The sequence below is a fragment of the Rhinoraja longicauda genome, chromosome 14, assembly GCF_053455715.1.
Source record: "Rhinoraja longicauda isolate Sanriku21f chromosome 14, sRhiLon1.1, whole genome shotgun sequence".
NCBI classification, from domain to species: Eukaryota; Metazoa; Chordata; class Chondrichthyes; order Rajiformes; family Arhynchobatidae; genus Rhinoraja; species Rhinoraja longicauda.
Genome location: NC_135966.1, coordinates 7,751,956 through 7,768,408, shown reverse-complemented (window position 1 = coordinate 7,768,408; position 16,453 = coordinate 7,751,956). Strand labels below are relative to the sequence as shown.

Genomic DNA, 16,453 nt, shown 5'->3' with positions numbered 1-16,453 from the left:
TGTATTACCATAATCCTGCATTCCAACAGTAGATGCTGATTTACAGCCTTCTACCAAGTGTCTACAAAAAACTGACAGAGATGCTGCCTCACAAAACCAACGACCTGGGTTCAACCCTGACCTCAGGTGCTAAGTGGAGTTTGTACATTTTCCCTATGACAGCATGGGGAGGTAAAATGTAGTCTCTCTTTCTTGTTTAATACTCATTCCCATTGGGATATTCTCCACTTCCAAACTGAGAAACACGTTACAGGTCACAATTTTATGTGCCAATTTGCAGGATTATTAGCTTCTTATGAAGTAAACAGCTAGAATCATAGAATGTAATTTGTAAAGTGTTGGTTAAAATAGCTGAAAATCTCAAAATCCCACAGTAAAAAGCATAATTTGCTTTACTACATCACCAATGAATCAGACACTAGAAGTATCAACAAAGATGTAAAATATGATCTTGAAAATGCTGGTAATAAATCAGAATCCCCTGTAACAAAAAGGTGCTGACATAGACATAGTAAATCTATGGACAGATCAATTCATCAACAGCTAGCCTCTCACTGGACTTTCTTTAAATAGCCACATCATAAATATTATACGTTTATTTAACAAAGTTGCCTTCTATGAATGCAAAGAAAACAGTAGTGTTGCTCAGATTTGCTGAAGAGAGATGCAAGGGACCTCATGTGGAACATTAAAATCGACATGAATTGGTTAGGTCTAAAGACCTGTTTCTGTGAAATGAAGAGCACGGCTGTAGATCCCCTTTAACCTTTCATTTTTAGAGGTGTCTTACAGCAGTTTACAAAGTAACATTGAAGAAGGCCGGAAAAGTAATTATGCTTCTGGTTCAAGAACCGTACTGTTAATGAGAAAGAAAAAGAGTTGATTAGGGAAAGAAAAACTGAAAAGCGTCAGATTGTACATAGTTTTGCCGATATTTTAAGCAAACATTTTATAGCTGAAGGTACAATACAAAGATCAATGATGTCCTTGTATATTTTTCATAATTCATCAAGTCCAAAACTTTAAAAATTAAAAGGTACATGAACATGCTTTGGTCCATTTAAACTTTTGCATTGTGCAGAATTTTAATCGTTGTTCAATGAAAACATGCAAGTATAGAGAAGATCTGTAAAATTTGTTCCGAGTTTGTTACAAGGTACAGTGAGGGAAACTCAATGGGCAATAAAATGAAAGGTGTTTTAACTGGCTGATAACAAGGCACTAAAATATAATTAAAGGGGGAAATGAATATGTATTTAAAGAATATAACAGTATAGGAAAATGGTATGTTACTCTCAAAAAAGAGCTAGCACCAAAAATTCAGTACGTTGAATGGTTTATCTTTTTCTGTGGTAAAACTTTTGATTTATCTGCTCTGCAAGGCAGATTTGACTGTTGAGCCACGTGTTTCAAAGGACTATTTAAAAATTTCTTGTTCATAAGTTCATGTTACAGGAGCAGAATTGGACCATTCGGCTCATCAAGTCTACTCCGCCATTCAATCATGGCTGATCTATCCTTCCCTCCCAACCCCATTCTCCTGCTTTCTCCCTGCCTTCAAAATTTGCAGTCACCTATTCAGACCACTAACTAAGCGTTGTTTCAATATGCTGCCTGACCAAACACAAACTTCTTGTGAATTTGCAATATTTCTTCAACATCTCGTGCAACATCTTTATTCAAAGGTAGATAAATCTGTCGCTGCTATCTGGCATGTTAAGAAATCCTGTGATACAATAAATGTAGAAGAAAATTTCACCTGGGAATCCATTGATTTATATGTTGATATGCAACAGTGCTATCCTTCAAGCTCTTTCCAATTTCATTGCAGAATCTGGTACAAGTTAAAACCATAATATTGATCTGCACAAAATCAGATGTACATAATGTACTTGAACCATACTTGAAAACAGTTCTGATTATTTGACTGGCCAGCTATTAAAAAAGGAAGTTCAACAATTTGTTTGAGATTTCGTCAGCCTTGGCTCAAAATTTCCAGAATAGTTTCATTATTTCTTTTTTTTTCCCACAGTGGGTGGCGGGTATTTGGAATAAGCTGCCAGCGGAGGTGATTGATGCAGGTACAACATATAAAAAACATTTGGACAAATACATGATGGGAAAGGTTCAGAGGGATATGGACCAAACCTAGACGGGTGAGATTAGGGTAGATGGGGCATCTAGGTCCTCATGGACAAGTTAGACTGAAGGGCCTGTTTCCATGCTGCATATTTGTATTTTGTTTAACAGTGAAAGATCATAAAGCATTTCACTGGGTGCAATCAATCCAAAAAAATGTGTTTTGAAAATCATTATTGAGAAGAGGAAACATTTGAGCTTCCAGATCAAACATGAACTGCCAATAGAAGATAAAAGAACACAAAGTGCTGGAGTAACTCAGCAGGTCAGGCAGCATCTCTGGAGAACATGGATAACTGATGTTTCAGGTTGGGACCCTTCTTAGACGGATTGTGGAGAAGGGGGGGTGGGAGCAGGAGATAGAAAGCTGGAAGAGAGGATGGACAGGGCAAATCATGACAGGTAATAGGTGGACAGAGGTGAGGGGAGGTTTGAAAGACAGATGGTTGGAACACAGGCCAGAGATAAAAGAGGAAGGTGTGAGAGAGGATTGAAGAGTTGTGAATTGTGAAGCCAGAGAAAGGAATGTAGGAGGGGGAAGGGAGAAATAAGTTGGAATCCAGGTGGGGACAATAGATAAAGTAAGAAGGGAGGTATTAAAATGGCAGGGAAAGCAGAATTCCAATGAGATTACAGGTCTGAATGCCTATACCGAAATAAGGTCAATGTGGCTGCAATGGATAAAAACCTGAAATTAATGACAAGGCAGGAATTGGGAGCCAACCTGGTTAGTAAATGCAAGGATTATTAGTAAGTGAAATGAAAAGTAATACAAGTAGAAGGTATCACAAAATGCTGGAGTAACTCAGCGGGTCAGGCAGCATCTCTGGAGAGAAGGAATGGGTGACGTTTCAGGTCGAGACCCTTCTTCAGACTGATGTCAGGGGGGCGGGACAAAGAAAGGATATAGGTGGATTTATTCACAAAATGCTGGAGTAACTCAGCAGGTCAGGCAGCATCTCGGGAGAGAAGGAATGGGTGACGTTTCGGGTCGAGACCCTTCTCAGACTGATGTCAGGGGGGCGGGACAAAGGAAGGATATAGGTGGAGACAGGAAGATAGAGGGAGATCTGGGAAGGAGGAGGGGAAGGGAGGGACAGAGGAGCTATCTGAAGTTGGAGAAGTCGACGTTCATACCACCGGGCTGCAAACTGCCCAGGCGAAATATGAGGTGCTGCTCCTCCAATTTCCGGCGGGCCTCACTATGGCACTGGAGGAGGCCCATGACAGAAAGGTCAGACTGGGAATGGGAGGGGGAGTTAAAGTGCTTGGCCACTGGGAGATCAGTTTTGTTAATGCGGACCGAGCGCAGGTGTTCAGCGAAGCGATCGCCGAGCCTGCGCTTGGTTTCGCCGATATAAATAAGTTGACATCTAGAGCAGCGGATGCAATAGATGAGGTTGGAGGAGGTGCAGGTGAACCTCTGTCTCACCTGGAAAGACTGTTTGGGTCCTTGGATGGAGTTGAGGGGGGAGGTAAAGGGACAGGTGTTGCATCTCGTGCGGTTGCAGGGGAAAGTGCCCGGGGTTGGTGTGGTTTGGGTAGGAAGGGACGAGTGGACCAGGGAGTTACAGAGGGAACGGTCTCTGCGGAATGCAGAGAGGGGAGGGGATGGGAAGATATGGCCAGTGGTGGGGTCCCGTTGTAGGTGACGGAAATGTTGGTGGATGATATGTTGGATCCGCTGGCTGGTGGGGTGGAAGGTGAGAACGAGGGGGATCCTGTCCTTGTTGCGAGTGGGTGGAGGGGGAGCTAGAGCGGAGCTGCGGGATGTAGAAGAGACCCTAGTGAGAGCCTCATCTATAATGGAGGAGGGGAAGCCCCGTTTTCTGAAGAACGAGGACATCTCGGAAGCCCTAGTGTGAAACACCTCATCCCGGGCGCAGATGCGGCGTGGACGGAGGAATTGGGAGTAGGGGATAGACTTTTTACAGGGGACCGGGTGGGAAGAAGTGTAGTCCAGATAGCTGTGCGAGTCGGTGGGTTTGTAGTAAATGTCCGTCACTAGTCTGTCTCCTGTGATGGAGATGGTGAGGTCCAGAAACGGGAGGGAGATGTCAGAGATAGTCCAGGTATATTTAAGGGCAGGATGGAAATTGGAGGTGAAGTGTATGAAGTCAGTGAGTTCTGCATGGGTGCAAGAGGTAGCACCAATGCAGTCGTCGATGTAGCGGAGGTAGAGTTCGGGGATGGGGCCTGTAGCGGAGGATATAGGTGGAAACAGGAAGGCACTGTTCTCCCACTGCATTTTACTGTAGCTGCATTTTAAACCATCCAAGCTTAACAAAGATTAAAAAGGTTGGTCAGCGAGAGAAGACTGCTTTTTGCTAGGAATCTGAAATAAAAGCAGGAAACACTAAAACTTTTCATTTGATTAAGCAGCTACGTTGAAGGGAAACGAAGTTAATGTTTTAGGTCAATGAATTTTAAATAGAACTGTAGCAGGGAGAAGAAAGGCCTGTGGTAAACAGAAGACGGGAGAGATTAAATAACAAAGGAATGTGGTATGCAGAAGTGAGGAAATTGAATTTAAGATTCACCAGACGATGTAATGCAAAAACTAGGTACATAATTACTACAATTACACCCCAAAAAGAAAATGGAGGCAGTGGTTTAACTCTTAAATTGTTAAACTCAAAAGTCATATCTGGAAGGATTTAAATGGTCAAATATGAATACCAGAACCAAGAAATGATAAAGCTGTGGATGACAATTTCAGCAGAAGTAGGGCCAAAAGAGGAAAAAGAATGTTAAAGACAGAAGTCATCAGCACCTGTGAAGGATAGCATCTAGCATCAGAATGTAGAAGCAAGGAATTGCAGGTGCTGATTTTACCAAGGAAAGACTCTCTTTGTCATTCCTATATAGCGTCAAAAGATCATTTCAGGTTTGAATAGAAGTTGCCAACAATTTGGTTCATCCCAAGATAATACGATAAATGGGGAATGAAATCAGTGGCGAGCATACTGATTTTGTGGCTGGATCCAATATGAATTTTGCCAATATTGACCTGGAGGATTATCTGTTTCATTCAAGACGGAATATCAAGCTATCTTCAATAATAGTTCTGATGAAATTAGGTAGCTCTGATAAACGGTCATCAATCAGGAATATCAACTCCATGGTTCTCTCCACATACGGTGTCTTAACCAGTCAAGTATTTTCAGCATTTTCTATTATTAGGGGTTAAAAAAATGATGGGGCACGAGGAGAAAGCATATCTGGAAGTGCTCTTACAGACTTGAGTGGAAAGGTGCAAGAACTGCTCAGGCAAGCTGATCAATAAGATCATTTTGGAGGAGGTGGAAGTGGTTGACTCTTCCAAAAGCTTCAAGAGATCAAGGAGGATTAACCGAGATGTACAACAGCTACTGCTTCAGTTTTGTATCTGGGGGAAAAAAATCTAATTTCCTTGCATAAACAAAGAATGTCGTGTCAAAAATGAATGGCGAAAAATTTGAATGGTGATATTTTCAAGGATAGAAGAAAATGTAATGAAGGTAGTTATGAAAGAAAGAAGAATGGGAAAGAGCTATGTCCGAGGCAAGAATGCCAACATTTAGAGTATTGCCACCTGAACAAAAAAAGTTTGATGAGAAAGAAGCACATTCATGCCGACAATCAATTAAAATTATTTTTTGTTGAACAGTATCTTAATTAATTGTGCACATTAATTAAGCTCCTTAACGCCACAATTTACAAGTCACACACACCATTGTTGGCTCAAAACAGGTTACTGAACCGCCATTGCCATCAGATCAAATTCCTGCAACTCAAGGTCAACAAGGCTGTTGGTGTACTTAAATAGATTAGAGTGCTTTATATATCTCCTGCATAGTCTGAGGATAGGAAAGGTTTAGAGGGAAATGGACCAAATGAGGAAAAATTGGACTAGCTTAGATGAACAACTTGGTCAGCATGGACGAGTTGGGCTGAAAAGCCTGTTTTACACAAAAAATTATTCTATTGTGCAACATGCTCATAAGTTCTAGGAGCAGAATAAGGCCATTCGGCCCATCAAGTCTACTCCGCCATTCAACCATGGCTGATCTATCTTTCCCTCTCAACCCCATTCTCCTGCCTTCGCCCCATAACCCGACACCCTTATTAATCAACAAAAAGTTTACAAAGTGAAATAAAAGGTATTAATGGGAATCCAGCATTACCAAAGTCCCAAGAGAATCTTATCAGTATTTTTATTGCAATATTTTACTACATTGAAGATTCAAGTCCACAGAACAGGGTGGAATGCATTGTCACGAAGATGCAGTGTGATATGAGATAATACAAATATGGAGAAAAGTGGAGTACTTTTGTCATAACAGTAAAAATACTGCAGGTGATTTAAAGAAGCTCAAAGATAAAGAATATTCTTGGAGGAAATTAGAATGATGCAAGCATTTAGTTGCTTTAAAGCGAGCTAAAAGAAACAAGAACAGAGCAGCACATGGAATTAAACAGCAACTCACTTGGAGTGTAAACATCATGAAACTTAGTTTGTAGGTGTGTTGTAATTTTAATATCATTCTAGGTTGTGCATTATAAGTTCCAGTGACACATTTTACATCATTACTTCACAAGTTTTTTAAACATGAAACACATCTAGCAAGTACTACTCCATGGCATAGATATTGTTTAAATTTTTGTCAGCTTCACTAGATGTTAATTATGGTGCAATAACAAGTTTCCTAGTTATACTTCAAATCGTTTACAGGGAATTAGTGTAACATTTGAAACTGTAAAGCATCTGGCACACAAAGCTGCTTTCTTTTGCAGCATTCCAATGAACCTTCCTTTCCTGATACGACCACTTCAATGACTCCTCTTTCCATGGCACTTTTCCCATTGGTGCACTGTCTCCCTTTAGCTCTTTCATTCCTGCCATCAATGCACATCAACAACTCTACTTCCTTCGAAGGCTGAGGAAGCTCGGCATGTCCCCAACAACCCCCTCCAATTTCTAGATGTGCCATAGAAAGCATTTTATCTGGACACAGCACTGCATGGTTTGGGAACGGCTCCATGCAACACCGCAAGAAATTGCAGAATTGTGGACGCAGCCCAGACCATCACGCAAACCAAACTCGCTTCCATTGACTCCATCTACACTTCACACTGCCTCGGCAAGGTGACCAGCATAATCTAGGACCAGTGGCACCCCAGTCACTCCCTCTTCTCCTCTCTCCCATCTGGTAAGTACAGAAGTTTGAAAACACATACCTCCAGATTTAGGTATAGTTTCTACCCAGACGTTAGCATGCAACTGAACCATATTCTCACCAACTAGACTGTGGTCCTCCCACCTACCTCATTGGAGATCTTCGAACTATCTTTAATTTGACATTATTGGACTTTATCTTGCACCAAACATTATACCCTTTATCCTGTACCTGTACATTGTGCACACTTTGACTGTAATCATTTAGTCCTCCTGTTGACTGGATAGCATGCAACAAAAAGCTTTTTACTGATTCTCGGTACATGTGACTATAATAATAAACTAAACTGTCAGGTGAAATCACACAAAAGTGTTCTACCAATTTGTGCATTAATTGACTGCACACAATGCATTCACCCCTCTATTTACAAGACAAAACTCCATTGCATAACTGTATCATGGACTATACTCTTCCCCAAGGCTCTCTCCGTTTCTTGCATTGTAATCTTCGTCTTATTCCCATTCTGACCGCTCAATGCTCAGCTTCCTTTACTCTTTTATTGATGCTCAACATATGCCTGAGAAACACATCTCATGTTTCCGGTAGGCAGACCACAGCTTTCAGGACATAACATCGGCTTCCAACAATTGTAGAAAATGCCAATATGGGAACACTCGTAAGCACCTCCGGGGCCATTTTCTGATTCCTTGTGCTCCATTACTACTTCCTTTGGTCTTGCATTGGCATCCTTTTTTTTTAAATCACTCTGTACTCCACCCATGTACTTTTTGTACTTTTCTTTCCCCAACTCTTCCCACTACTTCTCTGCATCTGAAAACCTGCTTGCAATTTATTATCAAATCTGATGAAAAGTGGTTGACTTGAAACACTACAACTGTTCTTTCCTCTAGGTACTGATTAGATACTGGACTATTTCCAGCATTTCCTTTTATTTCCTGTTTACGGTTTCCATTATATTTTGCCTTTGTTTCATGCAGTTTAATTGTTTTCATTGATTGGCATTTTTTTTTTTGCCCTACAGAATTCTATTTTCTGAAGTCCTTCGAATTTGCCACAAATGTAACACAAATCACAACCAAAGACGAGAGATCTATTATTTTCCTAAACAAGAGTGGGAGCTATTAAGAGAGATGGTCCCTATTTATTCACATCTCTGCACTGCTCTTCACAGCCACGTGATCAATTGACTCTCATTGCAATACACTCTCTGGATACTGTGCCAAAGCACAAATGCAAAAACAGAAGTGCATCAATTTGTCCGCTGCAAATCCCAAATACCATATAGGTTTTCATTACTTGCAATTAACTGCCGAGCATGCACTCATCACGAGATTCAAAGATAGCTTCACCTGTATCAACATTTAAAACCCAGCTAATTCAGCTTTCCAATAAGCTGAGCAGATAAACAGAGGGACAAATTGGTTAGACACAACAAGCACCAATTAAAATAGGAGAGAGAGAGAGAGAGAAAGAGATGCAAGGTATAAGTAACACACAGCTCAATTATATATTTTTTTAAGCAATGTTTAAACAACTCTAATTAGAATGGAGAGTGCAGAAAGCATTTAGGTTTGTAAAAAATACAACCAACTTCTGTGCAGAAGATCACAGTACTGATCACAACATTTTGGTGGGTAAGACTACAGATCTTAATCGTGTCCCTTATAAAATAATCATGGCTGTTAAGTTCAGGCAACCTCCTTTTAAGTTACAAATTTATGCTCTAGGCATGAACTGGTGCACTAAATGCAGCAAACTTAACTGGCACGATTTTTTTTTTAAATCAGGGACAAATATTGACCCAGAAACACAAACCAGCTGCAAAGCTGCAAGAGCCATCACAAAGTCCAAATGTGCAACACACCCGCAGAATTAAAAACAAACTAACATTTAATTTTCTACAGCAGCTGATGCAGTAAATCTGGGAACAGTAAGAATGATAAACTAGCTACCATAGTAAGCTCATTGCCTCGTTTCAAATAAGAGTTTTTTTACACCAGTAAAGCCAGCTTTTGCTGGATCCTAGTTTTAACTAGTGGATCTCTATTAAAAGAAACCAGGAAGGATGCAGACTGAATATGTCTAATGGACAGCTGCTTGCAACTGGCAGGGTCAGTACTGCTGACCTTTCTTCAGCTTTGCTAACTAAATTTTAGTAATTAATCCAACACTAAGCCGGCTATGACATTCTATTATTCAATCAGACATGAATCACAAATCGCACAGGTAACAAAAGGGATCACATACATAAGACACAAAATTCAAAAAGTAACTTCTTTGCAAAAGCTAACATTCATACTGGTAAACAAACAATTGTGCTTACTTTGGAGGACCAAGGCTGCAAACAGTTGGCATAGCAACGTACAAGGAAAGCCATTTCCTGGATTGTGAAAGTAAGTTTCCTTTCGTAAATAAAAGAGGGATGAAAAAAAAAGAGGAAAAGCAGAGATTTTGGAGAAGGGCGAGGAGAAAGTCACTTCTGGAATCGAAAGCCCATTGCTGTTGAGGTAGCTGAATATCCCAGTACAAGAGATACTGCAGAACACCACTGGAGGATGTGCAAGCTACTATAGTATTTCTCGGTGTTTCAGTGCAGCAGCAAAATGTCACAATTAATCCAATCCCAGTTTTCCAGCGAGAACTTCTGCATTCCGTAGTGCAAATGAAACGCTGAGGAGCTGCAGCTAGAATACAATCACATGACACAGAACCATTTCCCACTGACTATCTTTGCTTGTTTCCTCAGCAGGTCCCTCAGGAAAAGTAGTTATTGATTGGATGCTCCACAGCAAGATGAAATATCTAATACCAGGGTAAGGGAAAAAAAAGGTGGGAGGAGAAAACAGCTACAGCGATGACATCATCTCTGAGAGGCCTCATTGGAAACTGCAGCAGATCAATCAGCTTAGCTATCTGAGGCTGCAGACACAATGGTTATCTGAATCAATGTAAATACAAGATTCAGAAATATATACACCGTGCATTAGTCTCAGAAATAAAAAAATGTAAAAATCTGCCACATCAGATTAGCAACCTTGCTAATTAATAAACAAAAAGCATAAGAAATTTAAACCCCCTCTTAAAAAATTACTTGTAATAATACACTGCCTAACAATGTATGATTTACTGTGGCTATACAAGTCTGCCCAGGAAAATTATATTTCCCTGCTGTTATCTATCATAACATTCAGTTAGAAAGCATTTAGCACTGTGCTGTGTTTTATAAGAAAAATCTAAAAATCTTGATTCCAGGAAGCAAATCGTCTTGACTTTATGCAGACAAATACATATTTTTAAACTCGCAGCTACCAGTAAAAAAATGTGGAGTTGAAACTGATCAATCAATACAAAGATCAAGTTCTGCAATGCACTCATCAGATTCCAGTAGCATTCATATAATATTAGATATTTAATAACATTGCCTAGTCTTTAAAAACATTAACAGTTCACACATTTGCATCCTATGGATTTTGCCAAGTGGAATTTTCCTCCTTTTCCCAGGCTTGAGAATTTTGTACAAACATATTCTGTACGTTTGCCAATATTTTTGTGGAGTTTTACTTAGCTTCAGAATTAGCTGTGAAGTATTTATCAGGATTCTTGGTCCATAATTCTATAACACTGACATTCTCCCAAGCCAGCCAAAATGAGAATGTGCACATTTTACACCTGCTTCTAAGTTATGCATAAAGCATTATGCAAATATCCATTAAAGAATTTCTTTTTGAATGTCTGGTTTCAATTGCCATATTCAAAGCTCAATAATGGGCACTAAATTTTATTTCCTGTCAGTTGCCCTCAAGTGAGATGACATCATTGCTTTCCTCAACGCACCAATGAAACATCAGCAAACACAGTCCTCTGGAGTATTTATCCAGCAGATTGTGAATGCTGCACTGTAACTGAAAATTAAGCTCATTTTGACCAATATTTCACCTGTTTTCAAACATTTAACTATACTTTTTTTTTGGACACTGAAGCTCCCTTATCTTATACATGATTTGCAATTATTTCACCATAAATTTTGCACTTCAATTTAACTCTTCAATAAACTGTAAGATGAAACTGTAAAATGACACCTGGGTAAGCATAGGTTGTTGACAGGGTTTTTCAAAGGTAGACCACAGAACTGTGGAGATTTCAGAAAATGTCAAATATGGTCAGAGTAACTATTTGTACTTATCTGAGTTAATGCATTAATAAGCTGCATTTTGGCTTGCTCCTAATTATCTAACAAAATGTTCTAATCCACGGTGCCATAGATCAACTCACTATTTTATTTGTACTAAGGCAAGAAAAATGTTCCTTTAGTACATTTCCTTCGTGTAACAGAACAAATGTCAGAACTGCGGGTCAAGCAGCATCTCTGGAGAACATGGAAAGGTGACACTTCAATTCCAGAAATCCTAATACAAATGTAGGCTGGCACTCCATGTCAACGCTGCTGAAACATTATGTTGTAAAATCCAGAAAAAATCCCACAAAAATCCAGGAATCTCACCAAGGTCCAATTCAGCCTGATGTCCATGAGTCCAATGGAAAAGGACAGCCAAGAGATGGATGGTGCAACTTAGCCAATAAATGGTGGTCCTAAAACTTCCAATTTCTTCCGAGTCGTCCATCTACCGTTGATCAACGACCAAGAAACAAGTTGACTAGAGAACTAACCACTCCCAAGGTAACCCAGTGATGTGTATTTGCATGCCAGTTTCCTTCCAGGCCAAACACAGCGAATAAACGCAGGCCCAGGAGCTCAGCACATTGAACTGCCCTTGGCCCGATATGCACACTTAGCCTAATGGCAATGTGAAACATTTTAGGATGAGCTGGCTGTAAAAAAATCCTATTCATCTTTTGGTTTCATACATTCAAAATACCCATTTGGGGTATTGGTGAATTGAGGGGGCTATGGAATGAAGAAATGCATGGGTCTGGCAGTGAAGGAAAAAGGAACAGGAGGCCTGGTCATGATAGGAACAAAGCAAATTTACAAATACAATAAATTATAGGAATGAAGGCAAGTTTAAAACTCTGCAATTAATTTACAACAGAATTAACCATACTGTACTTCTAATTATTACAATAATACAGTACAATTTTGTTATAGGTGTCATAAGAAATTAATATTTACACCAGGATCATGCACAACTTATAAATAATTAAATTCAGTGGAATTTTATAAATTCTGCCAATGTGATTGCTTCAGAAGTTTGGTCCTTCAAAGGACAGCTAAATATTAAAGCTATTATTATCAGTGCTATTCCTTTACTTCAGTGGTATATATGGAATTTTGTTCAAGGTGCGGCATTCCTGCTGGGGAGTGCCAGCGATTACAAGGTATCCAGAAACCAGCAAATGGACAAAAGAATAAATATATTTGTTAGCATTTCTCATTGAAGATATATATTTGTAAAATATGAAAACATCTGGAAGAAGAATACAAATTTGGGTCTCCTAATATTCTGTTGACACAAGTATAAGTCTGCACAATGTAAGGAAATAAAAACAACTTTATGTAAGGCAATTGTGCAGAAAAGTAAAATTGATAATGCTATCACTTTACTATTCAGTTTAGAATATACTGACTATTTTTAACTTTATTTTAGAAGCATTCGAAAATAACCCTCAGTATAAATAATTTAGTCTTGCAATAGGTTTTTTGTACAAACATCAATATTGTTCTCTGAAGCAATCTGTCTGAAATGGTCACTGGAAAATCAGAGGTAATTGTAAACCTAACCTTATGAAAGCCAATACTAAATTGTTTCACCGGGATTCTGAAATCTAGATTGCAATTCTTTTTGGTAAACTTACACTGCCAACACCCAAAAATTCCTGTTTATCATTTTTTATTATGTAGAAACAAAACATGTTAGGTTCTCATTATTTGTAAAATTCAGGAAGTCCTGTCTGAAAGTATACTCCACCCATTCCCATGCACTTTGAACAAAGAGGGAGAGATTGAGCCCACAGAGCATTGCCTTTTTCCCTAGCAGCAAAATATAACTTAGCCTTCAGGTCCTACGGTCCTAAGTATTTGCCTTCAAGTGTTCACTAACATGTTATGAACAGGTCTGATTATAAGCATCAGCGAGATTTGCAGCACAGCATAAAATGAGAATATGATATTCCCCCGAAGAGGGAGCACAGTTGTCATCACAACCAAGATGATGTAATTTCTTAAAATAGAATCGGCAACTCATGAATAATAGCAATGAGGAGACAAACTGAAAATCACAGCCATTTTTGTAGCTGCATCTGCAAATCATTCACCAATTTGCTTTTAAATTTATTAACAGAGGTTGAACTTTTATGCTTATTTAAATTAGGAACAGCAAGATTAAGAAAGGAAGCATATTTTTAAGAAAGGAGGCACGGTCCCCAGTTCTGCAACAAACTGAATGCCCTCACAGCACTATTTCCATCTTTTTCTCCATGATAGTCTTAAATTTGATTTTTCATAACCTCATTGCACACACCCCTTGCTGAACTTCAATCAAATGAACCTCTTCTTTCCAAGTTCACCTCAATTACAATGCTCAAACCATCATCTTACAAAATCCTCAAAGGTGACAATGTTACCTCCAGAATCAATAATTTGAATGGATCCTGGCCAATCAATATGCAGCTTAATCTTTTCCTTGCAACTTCCTTCCACTTTGGGAAATCCGACCACCTGGCTGTGCTCCTTCTTCCTGCGGATAGGAGTGCAGACCCAGTGGTCAGGACTGCACAGAGCTGGCCTGGCGATGCAGTGGAACAACTCCAGGATCACAGAGTCAGCAGACTGGGCAATGTTCAATGCTCAGCAACTGACCTGAACAACAAATATGCCACAGTTGTTACCAAATTCATAAGGAAATGTGTGGGGTAGTGTGTTCCCACAAAAACCATCCCCAACCAAAAACCTTGGATGTACCAGGAGGTTCGCAATCAATGAGGACCAGATCTCATGTATTTAAGTCTGGCAACACAGATTCATATAAGAAGTGCAAGAATGACCTTGATAAGGCCCACCAAAGAGGCTTATAGGGACTATCCCTGTTAACTGGAGGATGAGACAGATGTTCAGCAGCTGTGGCAGGGGTTGTAAGCCATCACTTCCGAAATCAAGTGGCAGCTCAAACAGCAGCGAGACATCATTCCTGGACAAGCTCAATGTGTTCCATGCACGTTTCAATAGGGGGAACACAGATGTGCCTTGGGCCCCACACAGCCCCCAATAGTTTTGCAATTTCAGTCACCAAGGCCAACGTGAGAAGATCCTTCAGGAGGGTAAATCTCCAGAAAGCGTCTGGACCCGATGGCGTACATGGTCACATGCTCAAAACCTACGTAGACCAATTGGCCGAAGTTTTGCATACATCGTCAACCTCTCATAACTGAGGTTCCCACCTGCTTTAAACGTGCATCAATAATACCCAAGAAGAGTAAGGTGACATGCCTCAATGACTGTCGATCAATAACGCCCATGGTGATGAATCTCTTTGAGAAGTTGGTTATGGTGTACAACAAATCCTACCTCAGCAAGAACCTGTACCCACTATAATTTGCCTATCTCCAGATTAGATCAACGGGGAATGTGATCTCGCTGGCTCTCCACTCTGCACTGAACCACTTGGACAATAAAAACACACAAGTCAGGCTGTTGTTCTAGACGACAGCTCAGCGTTCAACACTATCATCCCCTGCAAACCTGTTACCCTCAGGGAACTGGGTCTCTGCACATCCTTTTGCAACTAGATCCTTGGCTTCCTCATCAATAGAACAAAATCAGTTCAAATTGGCAACAACACTTCCCCCTCGATAACCATCAGCTCAGGAGCATTTCAAGACTATGTGCTCAGTCCCCAGCTCTACATTCTCTTATAGTGATGACTATGCAGCCAGACACAGTTCTAACTCCATCTTTAAATTCAACGACACCACCATTATTGGACGAATTATGGATAATGATGAGTCAAAGAGTATAGGAGGGAGATCAATTGTCTGATTGAATGGTGCCAGAACAACAACCTTGCTCTCATGATTAGTAAAACCAAGGAGATGCCAATTGACTTTGGAAGAGGATGGCTGAGGATCCACAAATCTGACTTCATCAACAGGTCGGTGGTAGAGAAAGTCAACAACTTCAAGTCCCTGGGCATGCATATCTCCGAAGATCTTTCCTGAACCCAGCCCATCAACACCTCTACCTCTTTAGAAGATTGGGGAAATTCAGTATGTTGGCAAATACTCTTTTCAACTTCTACAGGTGTACAGTAGACCACACATGTGAACAAAGAACATTACAATAAGTACTGAACATTGCCTGGTCCACCAAGGATACTGATCTCCCCCCCCCCATTGAAGGGTGGTGGAGCCTCAAAAAGGCTCACTCTTGCCTCAACCATCAAGGATCCACACTGCCCTGGCCACGCTCTCATTTCACTCCTGCCATCAGGAAGGTGGTAGAGAAATCTGAAAACTGTGACCTCCATGTTCAGGAACAGTTTCTTCTCAACCACAACCGCCCTATTGAACATTACAAACTCCAACTAAATCCTGAATTACGAACTGCCTTGGTTGTCTTGGGACATAGGGATTTGTTTCGCTTTGCACTATCTTAGGTTTTATATTTATTGAACTTATTTTGTTTGTTTATTATGTTATCTATTGAGTTGTTGTTCGTCCTTCGGGTTCGAAGATGACCATGACTTCACTTTCAGTTGGAGGATTGGTGACTGTGGGTCCGAAAGTGACTGGTGTGGCTAATCCGGGCCCGGAAGGCATGCCCACATGTAGGACACAAGTGGATGGGTGCTGCAGTGGGAGGTCGCCCGGGCCTTGCGCGCAGTGCATTTCCTCTGGGCCTCTGCAGTGCGTCTGTTCTCTGCTGCACGGACTCCTGAGGTGAGCTTGCTACGCCAGGTTGGATGGTCCAGAGCAAGAGACTCCCAAGTGCTGAGGTTGATGTCCAAGTGTATTGAGTACTATGTTTACAAACCTGTTGTGCTGCTGCCAGAACGAATTTCATTGTTCTGTCTCAGTACATATGACAATTAAACACTCTTAACTCTTGCCTCTCTTGACCCTGGTGAAATAATGCATTAAAACATTGTAGAAGAATCTAATATTAGCTGGAGAAAGGGCCA

At 40.4% G+C, this 16,453-nt stretch overlaps 1 protein-coding gene across 11 annotated transcripts in view; it reads right to left on the bottom strand.

Annotated features, from left to right (window-relative positions):
- LOC144600025 (rap guanine nucleotide exchange factor 6-like) overlaps window positions 1-16,453 on the bottom strand; it is a 246,711-nt gene that overhangs the window by 120,891 nt on the left and 109,367 nt on the right. Inside the window, exon 1 of one of the 11 annotated variants that reach the window (XM_078411359.1) lies at window positions 9,643-10,112. The exons of the other annotated variants lie outside the window; for them this stretch is intronic. Coding sequence (XP_078267485.1) covers window positions 9,643-9,696 — 54 coding nt within the window. The 5' untranslated portion in view covers window positions 9,697-10,112. Of the gene's footprint in view, window positions 1-9,642; window positions 10,113-16,453 lie in introns of those variants that run through there. 11 annotated transcript variants of the gene reach the window in all.